Source organism: Colius striatus, chromosome 20 (assembly GCF_028858725.1).
Source record: "Colius striatus isolate bColStr4 chromosome 20, bColStr4.1.hap1, whole genome shotgun sequence".
Lineage (NCBI taxonomy): Eukaryota > Metazoa > Chordata > Aves > Coliiformes > Coliidae > Colius > Colius striatus.
In genome coordinates, this window is record NC_084778.1 from 8,417,535 (window position 1) to 8,430,487 (window position 12,953).

Consider the following 12,953-nt stretch of genomic DNA (forward strand, 5'->3'; position numbering starts at 1 on the left):
GCCCCCAGCGCCGGACGTGGCGCCTCGCGACGACGTCACGTCAGGCCGGGGCGGGGCAAGAGGCCGCGGCGGTTGCGGCGCCGCCTGGCGGCCGCGAGTGACACCGCGGCTGAGCTGCCCCGCCGCGGCCGCCCCCCCACTTTCGGGTGGAAAATGAGCTTTTTCCCCGTTTGTTCTCAGATCGAAGCCGCGGGGGGGGATCTGGGATCCTCCCAGGAGTGGCACAGAGCACGGCACAGCTGCCGTGTTACTGAACTTACTGACACGGCTGCCCAGGGAGCTGCTGGAGTCCCTGGAGGGGTTTCAGAGCCGGGTGGGTGTTGCACTGAGGGCAATGGGCTGGTGGGTGACAGGGCTGGGACACAGGCTGCACTCCATGGGCTTAAAGGGCTCTTCCAGCTGAAACCATTTTGCACAGTTTAAAGAAGATCAGCAGAGCAGCGTGTTTGGAGAACTGCTTCATTCTTAAGCCTAAACTGGACTAGGAAGCATTTGGGGGCTTTAGAGCTACTGGACTTTCTTTTTGACTTTCAATTTATGTAAAAGTTAAGCGACCTGTTTTGGCTCTGTTATTCACCTACTTGAGAGGTGACTACACAGACAAACTGTCAATAGCTTTGTCCTACTCCAACATGTACATTCTAATGGAGACAGCAAGGAAACAGCAAAAATCCTGTTAAGCTGCATGAGACAATGCTTTGAAAAAGTCTTTAGATACCACATGGAAGAGGATCAGTTCCCTCACTATTGCTCGAGCATCTAACTTTTGGATGGGTTTAGCTTATTCCATTTCAAGATGAAGCAAAAAAAACCCAGTCTGGTCTTGTAATGAAGGTGTCGTTTGTGTTTCATATGTATAAGGTGGGCTTGTGGGGTTTTAAAAACTACCTAATTTCATTTCCTCTTCAAGGGACTTTGAAACTATTCTGAACACTTGGCACACCTCTGTCTGTAACCTGGACTAAGTGGAGTTAGTTTAGTCTGGAGGAGATTGAGGGGGGAATCTCATTAATAGTTACAAATATCTAAATGGTGAGTGTCAGGAGGTTGGGGCAGCACTTTGTTGTATCTAGTGACGGGATAATCACAGAATCTCAAGGGCTAGCAGGGACCTGGGAAACTCATCCAGTGCAACCCCCCTGCCAGAGCAGCACCACCTAGAGCAGGGCACACAGGGACTCATCCAGCTGAGTTGGAATGTCTCCAGAGAAGGAGCCTCCACAGCCCATCTGGGCAGCCCCTGCCAGTGCTCCCTCACCTCAACAGGGAAGAAGCTTTTCCTTGTGTTTCTTTGGAACCTCTTGTGTTCCAGCTTGTCCCCATTACGCCTTGTCCTATCACTGGCCATCACTGAGCACAGCCTGGCTGAAGGGGTGATGGGAAGAAGCTGGAACACAAACAGTTCCATTTAAACAGAAGGAAAATCTCTTTCAGCGCTGAGGTGAGTGAGCCCTGGCCCAGGCTGCCCAGGGAGGGTGCGGAGGCTCCTTCTCAGGCGGCTTCCAAACCCGCCCAGATCCGCTCCTGTGTGCCCTGATCTAGACGGAGCTGCTTTGGCAAGGGTTGTGCTGGATGAGCTGAGCAGGGCCCTTCAGCCCGCACCACGCATCAATCTGTGACTCCACGTGTTTGTTACAGGAAACCTTGGAAGCACTGAGATACACAGCTCGGGACCCGCACCGCCGCTGCCCTGCCGGCGTTAACCCAGCGCCCGCCGCCGCCCCGCGCCGCCCCGCGCCGCGCCGCCGCGCCATTCCCCGCGCCGCCGCGCGCCGCCCCGCCATTCCCCGCGCAGGCCCCGCCCCCCCGAGCGCGCGCGGCCGGCCGGTCACGTGACGCGGGGGCGCGCGGCGGGTGTCGGGTGACCTTCAGCAGCGGCGGCAGCGGGCGCTCGGCCGGGCCTGTGCTCCGCTCCTCGGAACCACCGCACCATACCGCACCGCGCCGAGTCGTCCTCCCGCCGCGCCGCCATGCCCAGGGGCAGCCGCAGCCGCACGTCCCGCGTGGCGCCGCCCGCCAGGTGAGGGCCCGGCCGCCTTTCCGCCTGGCTTAGCCCCGCGTGGGCCGCAGGCGACAAAGGCCCTTCCGCCGCCGCGCGGTGCCGGGGGAGCGGGCGGCGGGTAACGGGCGCAGCGGGGCTTTGTCTCGGCCAGGCGCTTCGCGGGGAGCGATGCGGCTCTCGGCGCCCGCTCTGCGGCCTGGCCTGGCTCGGGCGCGCTCAGGGCCTGCGGCCAGCCAGCGCTGGGGCCTTCTTTAGTCGGCAGCTTTAGCTTACAGTGCTCTTCCCGCAAAACAGTGCGGACCTGTGGGGGCGAGGGGGGCGGCTGGTCTTTAAAACAGACTAAAAGTAGCCTGCAAGCTGCCCCCCGTTGTGCATACGCCACCTGGGAGCTGCAGCCGTCCGTGCGCGGCCAGGGCGTGCCCAGGGGTTCGCGGCTACAAGCTGAGGGTTGTGTCTCTGTCCCTGCAGTCGGGCCCCACAGATGCGAGCGGCAGCACCGGCACCTGCTGCCCGAGCTCCTGTCCCAGCCGCGGCGCCGGCATCTGCTGTGGCTGCTCCCGCACCCAAGCAGCCAGGGCTGATGGCACAGATGGCCACCACTGCCGCTGGGGTGGCTGTGGGCTCTGCCGTAGGCCACACCATCGGCCATGCGCTGACCGGAGGACTTGGTGGAGGAAGCAGCTCTGAAGCTGCGAGGCCCGACATCACTTACCAGGTAAGAGAAAGCACAACTGGATGCCAGCTCACGAGGTGCCGTTAACTTGGGGCATCAGCTGTCTGTAGGATGATGATTGCTGTAGACATACAGACCACAGAAATTGCTGCTGCAGAAACTGGGGTAATTGTAGAGCCTTAAATCTTCAAAGTAACTACCACAATCACCATGATATGCCTTAAAAGTCATTCAGAGAGATGCAGGAGTGCTTGTGGCAGAGTCTTAGCGGTGTTTTCTACTGTAGTACCCCTCTGATTCAGAGAGGACCTCAGTGTCCCAGGTTTGTTGCAAGCTCTTAAGCTGCTCAGGCACTGAGATAATGCTGTTACCTTGCCCAGGTGCTATCCACAGTTACAAAACTGTTCAGAATGTGTCGTGTCATGCCACTGCTGGAAACTGTTTTGTACTTCAGCCCATCATTTCTTTTCCATGTTAAAAAGTAGCACTGCATTTAGACTGAAATACAGGGAAGAACTCCCCAGCAAGCAGTGCTGAGGTGGTGTGGCTCCAGAGGCTGGGGTGCTCATGGAAGTGTCTGCCATTGCAGGAGCCCCAGGCAGCTCAGCCTGCCTACCAGCAGCAGCAGCAGTCGCAGTTTGCTCCTTGCCAGTATGAAATGAAGCAGTTCCTGGAGTGTGCACAGAACCAGACTGACCTGAAGCTGTGCGAGGGCTTCAGTGAGGTCCTGAAGCAGTGCAGGTTTGCTAATGGTAAGTAGGCAGTGCTACCAGCCTGCTCCTAAATGACCTAATGGGAAACATTATCATGGGCATGTCCTGTTTTTTTTTCAATCCAGCCACTAAAGAATGGGGATTGATGGACACTGAAGTCAGTTAAAGACTCTTGTGGAGTCTCCTTCTCTGGAGGTTCCCAAACCCACCTGGACACGTTCCTGTGTGACCTGATCTAGGTGGAGCTGCTTTGGCAGAGGGGTTGGACTGGATGATTTCTAAAGGTCCCTTCCAACCCCCCACCATTCTGTGGTTCTATGATTCTGAGACACTGTTCTGTTTGGCTTCTCGTCCTGTATGTGTAGCTGTAGGTGATGGGGTGGAGAGAGTGAATTCCTGAAGCTCTGGTGCATGGGCTGAAGCTGACAGTTTAGGGGTGCAATGGCAGCCTACTTGGAGAATCAACACAGCATTGCTGGCCTGTAGCACAGGCCTGTGTGACACAACTGACAAAGTGCCCTTACCCCGAGAGAGCAGCCTGCCCAGCGCCAGTGCCTGGCTGCACTGCTGACATCTGCAGCTCAGCATGGCACAGCAAACAGAGGAGAACCCCCAGACAGACCTCTGCCCCAGAGGGCAGAGGGAACCCCCAGACATCCTTGGTGTATAATAAGGAAGATCACTCACCATCAAGACTTGATTAACTGTGATCACTTCTTGCCTTTCAGGTTTAGCCTAAGCCTTCAGAAAGGTTGCTGAGACCATCTTACAAGAACTGACCTGTGGATGGAAAGAAGTTTCAGTAATAAAGTCTAAAGCTGTCTGATATCTTGTTAGTTCATATATGCACATGCTTGTCCTGCTCGTGGCTTGATTCCTGCCATAGCTGTTACTGATGTGATACAACTTGCAGCCACAAATTAACTCAGCACAGAATGAAAGAATGAACAATAAAGCAAAAAGAGCTAATTGGGGTTTGCTGATTGTGTGTTGAATGTGTTATGGTGCATAAATAAACTTCTCTCTCTCAAAGTACCTTGCTGTAGTGGGCTTTGGAGGTGAGTCTGAAGGGTGAGCAGGTGAGAACTGATTTTGGCAGGCTTCTGTCTGCTTGCCAGTGAGGGTGCCTGTCTGGAGCAAATGGGCTGGGTTGGGAACAGCTGCAGCTCAGCACTTGCCGGGCATCTCCTGCTTGAGCATTGGAACCCCACTGCTGCTTCACACACATTGTGACAAGGAATCACACAGAATCACAGCTCTGGCTCCACGCTGTCCTGCATGCAGCAGGTCTTGGTTCCCCGAGGGCATCCATCCCATCATACTTTTACAAACAAGCTCTGTATTCAGAGGCAGGAGATCCGAGAGACACGTTCCCTCCGCTCAGTGTTCCCTCTGCCCTGGTGTTTGGCCATTACCTGAGCAGCCTGTGCACTGCCGAGAAGCCGGGCAGCCCTAAGGTAATTGAGTCCCACCTCACAGCTTGCAGTTTCCCGTCACACAAGCCGAGGCTGTAGGTATTTTTCCTTCCTCTGCTCTTGCAGGACAAGCTGTGAACTAAACCATGAGGTGAGCCAGCTGCCTGCAGGCCCTGGGGCCTTCTCTCACGTGGCCTGGACAAGTGACAAAGCTACCGCTGCTCCGTGCAGGGGGAAAGCAGCCAGCTCAGGTACTGCCAAAGCGCTGGAACCTGTAAACACCCTGCCCGCTTCAGCGCTGGGGCGAGGATGGAGCCCGCGGGAGGGCTGCGTGGAGCGGCCGACGCCAACAGCGAGAGGAGAGGGGAAGCAGCGGCGTTCGGGGCCAGAAGCGCCTGCTCGGGGCAGGAGGCGTGTGTGTGTGTGCGTGTGTGCGTGTGCGCGCGTGTGTGTGTGCGTGTGCGTGTGCGTGTGCGTGTCTCCGTCCCCTCCGCACGGCCCCAGCAGCGGGCTGTGTGCGTGTTCACCCGCCCGGGGCCGGGCTAACGGCGGCGGGAGGGCGCGGGCCGGCCCGGGCTCCGAATCCCGCCCCGCTCCGCTCCGCCCCGGCAGCAGCTGGGCTCAGGCCTCGTCCCGCCCCGCGGCCCGGCCGGCCCCGCCCGCCCTGCGCGTTGTCTGCGGCGCGGCGGGGCTGCTGCCGGTGCCCGGAGCTTCCCGGTGCGCAGGCCCTGCGCCCTCCGCGGCCCCTGCCCGAGCCGAGCCGAGCCGAGCCGAGCCGAGCCGAGCCGAGCCGCGGCAGAGGTGAGGCCGCCCGCCGGGCGCCGCGCGGCTGGGAGGGAGCGCAGACGGGGCGGGCGCGGGGCCCCGCAGCTCGCTTGCGGTGGCATTTGACGCGTGGCGTGTTGCGAGGGGCTGAGCTGAGCTGAGCTGAGCTGAGCTGAGCTGAGCTCGCCGGGGCCGCTCGTCGCTCGCTTGTGGGGGCGTTGCTGCGGGCTGGGGGCTGAAGGTCACTCCCGTGCTGACCCGGACTGACGCCCCGAGCTTGGGCTTTCCGCATTTACCTCAGTCAATATTTGCATGTTACCGAGTACTGACCAGGGCAAACACGAGCCGCCCAGTCGGGTGTGCGGCGCCGGGCCCGTCCGCGCTCCTCTGGGTCAGCCTCAGGACAGAAACCTCCCCTCGACCCCATTTCTTCCCCCTTGCGCTCCCACGGAGCTCACTCAGCTCCGATAGTAGAACTGGCTTATGCTCCTGGTGCTCTGTACCAGCTGCTTGTCTTAATAGCGAGTGTTTTAAACAAGCTCCGAGGCTCTTGCCTCCCAGAGCCCAGGCTGCTCCTGGCAGCGCTCTGCAGATGCTCCCCAGCCTCCAGCCCTTCCCTGCAACACCAACCCCCAAGAGTTTGATTTTCAACTTAAAAGAGTTGTTGGTTCTCCCCCTCTTCAGAGATATTTTCTTTTCCTTGCTGCCTGCTCCTGCCTCTCGTGTCTAATTTCATCCCTGACCCGGTTTGGCATTGCTCATAGTGTTTACAACAGCTAAAGTTTTATAAACTAAATCAACCTTATGGCTCTTAGAACCACTCCAACCCTCGCTAGATTTCTCTCTCAGCAGCAGCAGACACCTAAACCAGCTTCAGTCCTTGTAAGCAGGTCAGGACAGAAACGCTTTAACAAGATTTAAAATTGCTTAGAGGTGTGAAGCTGCCTGAGAGCATCCTGGCAGAGCCCTTGCCCCTTGGAGGGGAGGGCAAAGCAAAACCCACGGTATCAAGTCTCTCCTGAGCACCTACTCGCTGTCCCCAGCAGCAAGCTGTCACCCCACAGTGACAATTCTGCTGCCCAAGCTTTTAAGAGCTGCTTTCCACACCAGTTGCTTGGTGTGTTTGTACTTCTGCAGAGCAGCTGGTCTTGGACAATTGGGATTTCAGCAATGCAGGGCACAGGAACATCTGAGGACATCCAGTTCCCAGGGCTTAAAGAGAAAGGCAAGTGAAAATTAGGGATCAGGGCTACTGGTTATTTCCCCACCACCACTCTATCAAAATATTGTCACCCTCCTCCTCCTCCAGCACAGAGCCAAAAAAACCCAACCCACCCAAACACCCAGAATGAAATACAAAGCAAAAAATAAATGGGCCAAGACCTTTCAGGAGCTTTGGAGGCTGCTGGCAGCTGCAAGCACATGGCTGAGGGGCTGCTGTCCCCAGCTGACCCCACAGTGCTCGCTGTCCCTGCCTGCACCCCAGCCCCCCTTGCTGCTTCACTGACCCTTGCCACCCACTCTCCCTCCCTGCTCCTTTTCCATTTGCTTTAAACACCATTTTTCCTCCCTCCTTAGGTCATTTCAGATAAGTTGGTCATTTAAAAATAATCAGGAAGAAAAAAAAGAAGAGGGAAACAGCCCCATAAGGCAAAGTGGATTTGAGGGCTTCGGGTGCTGTCGGTGTGGGGTGACGTTCCCAGAGGCTGCTGTTGCTGTTGGGGACCTCTGGACCCGTTGTGCTCCTGCACCCCCCTGCTCCTGGGTGAGTGAAAGTGCAGCTCAGCTGCTGCCTCCCACCAGAGCTCCCCCAGCTCTCACAAACATGGGTTAAATTGCTCTCCCAGGTGGGAGGGAGTAGAAATGTGGCTTTAGCCCTTTGTAGTGGCAGGAGCTGGAGGATGATGCCCTGTGAGCCATGTGCAGGGCTCTGTGCGAGGGCACGAGGTTTTGAGGCTCCCCACAGCCTTGGCCCAGCCTGGCAGCTGCAGGGAACATGGTGGGATTGCTCCTGTTCTCCTCAGTGGCATTTCCATGGGGTCCTGAGGGGAAAGCTTTGCTTTTCCAGCCAGCCTCTTTAGTCTGTGGTCCAGGATCATCCTCCTCCTCCAGCTCAATGTTTCCCCTTCTGGGGGGCACTGGGGATGGGACAGGACCCTGCTCCTGCCCTGGCTGCAGTGAGCACCCATCCTTCTTCTCATCTCCTCGCAGCTCCTTCCTGCACAGACAAGCCTAGAGCGCTGCCAGGCAGGAGCCAGAGATGACCAAGGAAGAAGACCTACCAGACTGGAACTCATCCAAGGAGTTTTATGAAAAGTATGAGCCGAAGGAGGTTTTGGGCAGGTAAAGCTTGTTTTTTGGCAAACCGTGGTTTCACGTACTCCAGTAGCTGACAGGAACCGTGTCCTCTGGGAATCTGATATGAGCAGGGCCTCTAGCAACATGGGGTTAAAAATAGCACGAAGCAGCATTTTCCATGGGCTCCAAACCTTCTGTCCCAGTGCAGTCAGGGTGACAGAGCGAGACCCACTCGTGCAGGAAAACACCAAGGGCCCGAGGTGCCGATGGCACGGCCGCCGCGCCCGGCTGCACGGGGAGGACGGGGCTCCCACACCTTGTCTGTGTTGTCCCTGGCAGGGGGGTGAGCAGCGTTGTCCGTCGCTGCATTCACAAAATCACCCGGCAGGAATATGCCGTGAAGATCATCGACATCACGGCGGGGAACATCTCCCCCAAGGAGGTGCAGGAGCTGCGAGAAGCCACCGCTAAAGAGATCGACATTCTCCGCAAGGTCTCGGGCCACCCCAACGTCAGTAAGTCAGGCTCTGAGCATGGGGGCAAGAGGGGGGGTGTTCTGCCCTGTTTTACCCTGGAGGTGTCCTCAGGAAAGGTTTTTGGAGTGAAACCCTCTGATGCTCCTGCCACGACACACAGCAGCTGCCTGGAGCGTTGTTTGCTCTGCCACTAGTGCCCACGCTGCCCCGTTTGTCTCCCAACCAAACCACTAGTGAAGATCAACTCCTCATGAATTCAATTAGCCATTGGATCAGCAATTTTTAGCCCACTAATGCTCAGGAACATGCTCTACACTGTCCTTACAGCCCCTGTGTTTTATTGCAGTCCAGCTCAAGGACAGCTATGAGTCCAGCACCTTCTTCTTCTTGGTGTTTGACCTGTAAGTACCAGCTTGCCCCTCTCTGTCTGCCCTTGCCCATCTCCACTCTGCCATGAGCCAGCGTTGCCCCCGTGTTTTATGGCCCAGAAATGGGGGGGACAACCAGCTCTTGCTCGAGGTGTAAATGAGGCTCGATTGCAGCAGCCAAGTCCTTGCAGCCTGGCTGCTGGGAGTGTTTCCCCTCCGTCAGCGTCTCGGTGCTGCTCAGGTTTCTCCTAACCTTTGGTGGGAGCTGTTGTGCATCCCTCAGGTTATTTCTGTGCCCAGCATGACACTGTGACTCCTGATGCCAGAGCAGTGCAAGGGATGGCAGCAGAGTGGGATGACCCCAGGAAGGTCCTGTCAGTGTCCCATCTGAAACCCACCCTCTCTGGGGGCAGCCTTTCCTCCTCTTGCCTGATGTTTTGCAATGATACAGAGGTGTTTTTACCCCTCTGTTAACAAGTTGCCTTGTTTTGTCCAGGGGGTGTTCTGGGGCTGCTAAGGGGCAGTGGCCTCCAGGTGATCCCCACCCAGGGCCTGGGGCTGCTGTGCTGCTGGAGCTCAGCTGCTGCCTGCCTCTGCTCTTCCTCCCCCATGCAGGATGAAGAGAGGGGAGCTCTTTGACTACCTCACTGAGAAGGTCACCTTGAGCGAGAAAGAAACCAGGTAAGGCCAGATGCAGATGGCTGAAAATCCTGTTGCAAAAGCAGAGTGTGGGCTCAAAGGACAACGAGAGCCAGGGGCTGAATGGCACTGGGCTGTGCCCACCTGGGCTGTGGGGCTGAGCCACCTGGCCCTGGCTGGCCTGGTGCTGGCCCTTGGGCTGGGACAGGTGCTGTTGCCCATCCCCAGGAAGATCATGCGTGCGCTGCTGGAAGTGATCGAGTACCTCCACTCCATCAACATCGTCCACCGGGACCTGAAGCCGGAGAACATCCTCCTGGACGATGACATGAACATTAAGCTCACAGACTTTGGCTTCTCCTGCCAGCTGCAAGAGAATGAGAAGCTCAAAGGTAGGAGGATGGTGGGGTGGGGGCAATGCTGGGCCGGCCCGTGGCCACCCCAGTGCTGTGGTGCCCCACAGTCTCCTTGGGGCCAGTCTCGCTGCCCTTAGTGGGTGAGACGTGGGTGCCCAATGGCTCAAGGTGCCCTCCTGCTCCTGCCCGAGCCTGGCTCTGCCACCCACCCTCCACACCACCCTCTTTGCCATAAAGAAGTTTGTTGCCCATGAGGAAAACCATCCTGTTCTTGCACTTTCCCTCCCATTGATCCTCGTTACCCCATCCATTTACTGCCCAACATTAAGGTTTTCTTCCCCACTCCCTGAGAAGAGCCACATATCCAGCAATGGGCATCCCCTCCCACCGGCACCTCCATCACTCTCACTCTTTAGCCACTACAGTTCACCAAAACAAGTCACCAGCAACACGAGTTGCAGTTAGTCCCTGTAAGCACCATCGCTGCAAAGATCCCACCTGGGATCAAGACCTCCTGATGGGACTGCTGGGGGTGTCTGGGGTGGCACCGACTCTCCTGGGTGGCTCAGGGGGATGCTCTGCCCTGTCTCTGCAGAAATCTGTGGCACCCCTGGCTACCTGGCCCCTGAGATCCTGCAGTGCTCCATGGATGATGAGCACCAAGGCTATGGGAAGGAGGTTGACATGTGAGTGAAACACCCCTCGGGCTGCTCCCCCAGGCGTGTGGTTTGGGGTACAGTGAGAGTTGTGCTGATGAGGAACCATGTAAGTGTTTGGTAGAAACCTTCAAGGATAATCTCAGGGCTGTGATGAGCCCATCCTGGTGATGAGCCCATCCTATCCCTTTGCCCCATCAGGGACGAGGGAGAGCAACACTTTCTGCTCATAAATCAACTCGGGCTGGGCTCCAAGACACGAGGCTCCTTAAACACACACACGAGCAAGGCATGAAACTGAGGCAGCACCTGAGAGAGAAGCCAGCTCAGGAAAGCCCATCAGAGCCCTTTGCAGGGACTTTGCTGCCATCTCTGGTAGCTTCAGGCTCAACCAGCCACTGAAAGCACACTGGGGCATTTCAGCCCCTTTTCAGCTGTTACTCCCACGCCAGGACACTGCACGCCCACCCAGCTGAGACAGCCTCAGAGCGTCCAGCCTTGCTGGCACCACCGTGTCCCACCCTCCCACATCATCTTCCACCCCCGAAAAACTCCGAACAGCAATACCTCCTGCTGACAGCAGCACCCCAGGGAGCAGCTTCACACCGACCCAGGAATCCCACAGCCCTGCCCAGCAGTGGGGCAGCTCCTGCCCCTTCCCCTCCTACAGCAGCCCCGGGGAGCCAGAGCCACACGTAGCCCAGCATGTCCAGGGATGGGGGAAAGGTGGAGCCCGAGCCCTGGCGTGTCCTGGGGCTGAGGGTCCGCGGGGCTGCCTGCAGGTGGAGCACTGGGGTGATCATGTACACCTTGCTGGCCGGCTCGCCTCCCTTCTGGCACCGCAAGCAGATGCTGATGCTGCGGATGATCATGAACGGGGATTACCAGTTCGGCTCCCCAGAGTGGGACGATCGCTCCGACACCGTCAAGGACCTGGTGGGTGCTGGAGGGTGGGGAAACGCGGGGAGGGAGGGGGCTGTGGTTACCCGAGGCGGCTGAGGCTGCTGCGTGCCCTCCCGCAGATCTCCCGGTTCCTGGTGGTGGACCCTCGGCAGCGGTACACGGCCGGAGAGGCTCTGGCACACCCCTTCTTCCAGCAGTATGACGTGGAGGAGGTTCGGCACTTCAGCCCCTTCCGCAAGTTCAAGGTGAGGTTGGGAACGGGGCTGTCGGCACCCGACCCTGAGAGCTGTGGGAGCCAAGCAGGGGAAGGGATTCCCTGGCTGAGCCCGGAGAAACTGGGAGTGCAAGGCAGCTGATGGAGCTGGGCTGGGCAGGATGGAGCAGCCTGGAGGGGTGGAGACCCTTCCCCAGGCACCATTTCACTTATCCTGTGGTACTTCCTAAGGGCTTCTTTACAGAAGAGGATTAAATAAGGGGAAAGGCTGCCCTGCCCCCAGCTCATTAAAAGCCCCACTTCTGAGTGCCATCACATGGCTGCATCCAATGATGCAGAAGTTGGTAAAAGAGAGCTGAGTCCTTTCCCTTCCCTACAGCCAACCATTAGGGCAGCTCAGAGCACCGGGATGGCATTAGGTGCCACACTGAGGGCTGATGTTAAGGGCACTGGGGCAAAGCTCAGATCCCTCACATGGGGCTGCCCCTGAGCTGCAGCCCACCCCTGAGCCCCTGCTGTGCCACAGGTGATCTGCCTGACCGTCCTGGCCTCCGTCCGCATCTACTACCAGTACCGGCTGGTCAAGTCAGTGACCAGGGAGCTGGTGGTGCGGGACCCCTACGCCCTGAAGCCCGTCAGGAAGCTGATCGACGCCTGCGCCTTCCGCACCTACCGGCACTGGGTGAAGAAAGGGGAGGCACAGAACAGAGCTGCCCTCTTTGAGAACACCTGCAAGGCCGTCCTGCTGACCCTGGCAACCGAGGAAGGGCTGTTTTGATTGCCACGGGGTGAGCTGATGAGTTTGCTCAGAGTTAAGGAGAGTAAAACCTTTGAAAGCCCACAGGTGACTCCTTTGGCTTTTTCCCAGAGGTCTGGCTGGCTCAGTTCAGCTGTGGGTGGCTGCCCATGGGCCCTGGGGTGCCACGCTGCAAGGATGGGTTTGTGGAAGCTGCCTCCATACACCTGACACCCACCACAGCTCCTGGGTGCTCCAAGCAGCAGATTTGATTAGGGAAGGCTCAGCTCAGCCCCTTTTGGGGCAGTTGTAGGTGGAGGAGAGAGCAGTGCCCGGAGGGGTGTTCTTGCCCTCTGTGTGCCTGAGGCTGTGCCAGCAGAGCTCACACACAGCCACTCTGTAGCTCCCTGTGTTCTGCAACACCCAGGAGAGGTGGGGCACCAGTTTGTATCATCTGTGCACTTAGGAAAGAGCCCATGCATGGTTTTGCCACTGCTTAAGGGTCAATAAAGACACTTTGTTTCACTTCTGGGAAGGCTCAGAGGCTGGGCTTTCCCAAGGAGATGGGGAAGGATGTCCAAGTGCCCCTTCCAGGATCCTGCCCCCATCGCTGTGCCCCTCTCAGCAGCCCCAGCCCCTGCACTGAGGGCAGTGCAGGCAGCCCCAGCCCTCACACATGCCCCCCTCTGCCTACTGCAAATGGACACCCAGAGGAGAGCCACTGTCCCTGCCCTATGGA

The 12,953-nt window shown here is 57.9% G+C and overlaps 2 protein-coding genes across 2 annotated transcripts; both read left to right on the forward strand.

Annotated features, from left to right (window-relative positions):
• Window positions 1-1,831: 1,831 nt before the first annotated feature.
• Window positions 1,832-4,423, forward strand: CHCHD2 (coiled-coil-helix-coiled-coil-helix domain containing 2). Its single transcript, XM_062012589.1, has 4 exons — window positions 1,832-2,020; window positions 2,471-2,717; window positions 3,265-3,427; window positions 4,117-4,423. The coding sequence occupies exons 1-4, from the start codon at window positions 1,971-1,973 to the stop codon at window positions 4,125-4,127; spliced, it is 471 nt and encodes a 156-aa protein (XP_061868573.1). The 5' UTR covers window positions 1,832-1,970; the 3' UTR covers window positions 4,128-4,423.
• Window positions 4,424-5,462: 1,039 nt separating this feature from the next.
• Window positions 5,463-12,319, forward strand: PHKG1 (phosphorylase kinase catalytic subunit gamma 1). Its single transcript, XM_062012587.1, has 11 exons — window positions 5,463-5,604; window positions 7,147-7,333; window positions 7,780-7,911; window positions 8,206-8,381; window positions 8,689-8,743; window positions 9,326-9,391; window positions 9,578-9,741; window positions 10,301-10,391; window positions 11,144-11,297; window positions 11,384-11,509; window positions 12,005-12,319. The coding sequence occupies exons 3-11, from the start codon at window positions 7,829-7,831 to the stop codon at window positions 12,254-12,256; spliced, it is 1,167 nt and encodes a 388-aa protein (XP_061868571.1). The 5' UTR covers window positions 5,463-5,604; window positions 7,147-7,333; window positions 7,780-7,828; the 3' UTR covers window positions 12,257-12,319.
• Window positions 12,320-12,953: the final 634 nt, after the last annotated feature.

Bases quoted from the DNA above. Each gene is read 5' to 3' on its own strand.
- CHCHD2 (XM_062012589.1), top strand. From the start codon at position 1,971: ATGCCCAGGGGCAGCCGCAGCCGCACGTCCCGCGTGGCGCCGCCCGCC. The intron at 2,021-2,470 runs GTGAGGGCCCGG...CTGTCCCTGCAG, and splicing joins CGCGTGGCGCCGCCCGCCAG to TCGGGCCCCACAGATGCGAG. The intron at 2,718-3,264 runs GTAAGAGAAAGC...CTGCCATTGCAG, and splicing joins GGCCCGACATCACTTACCAG to GAGCCCCAGGCAGCTCAGCC.
- PHKG1 (XM_062012587.1), top strand. From the start codon at position 7,829: ATGACCAAGGAAGAAGACCTACCAGACTGGAACTCATCCAAGGAGTTT. The intron at 9,742-10,300 runs GTAGGAGGATGG...CTGTCTCTGCAG, and splicing joins AGAGAATGAGAAGCTCAAAG to AAATCTGTGGCACCCCTGGC. The intron at 11,298-11,383 runs GTGGGTGCTGGA...GCCCTCCCGCAG, and splicing joins CCGACACCGTCAAGGACCTG to ATCTCCCGGTTCCTGGTGGT.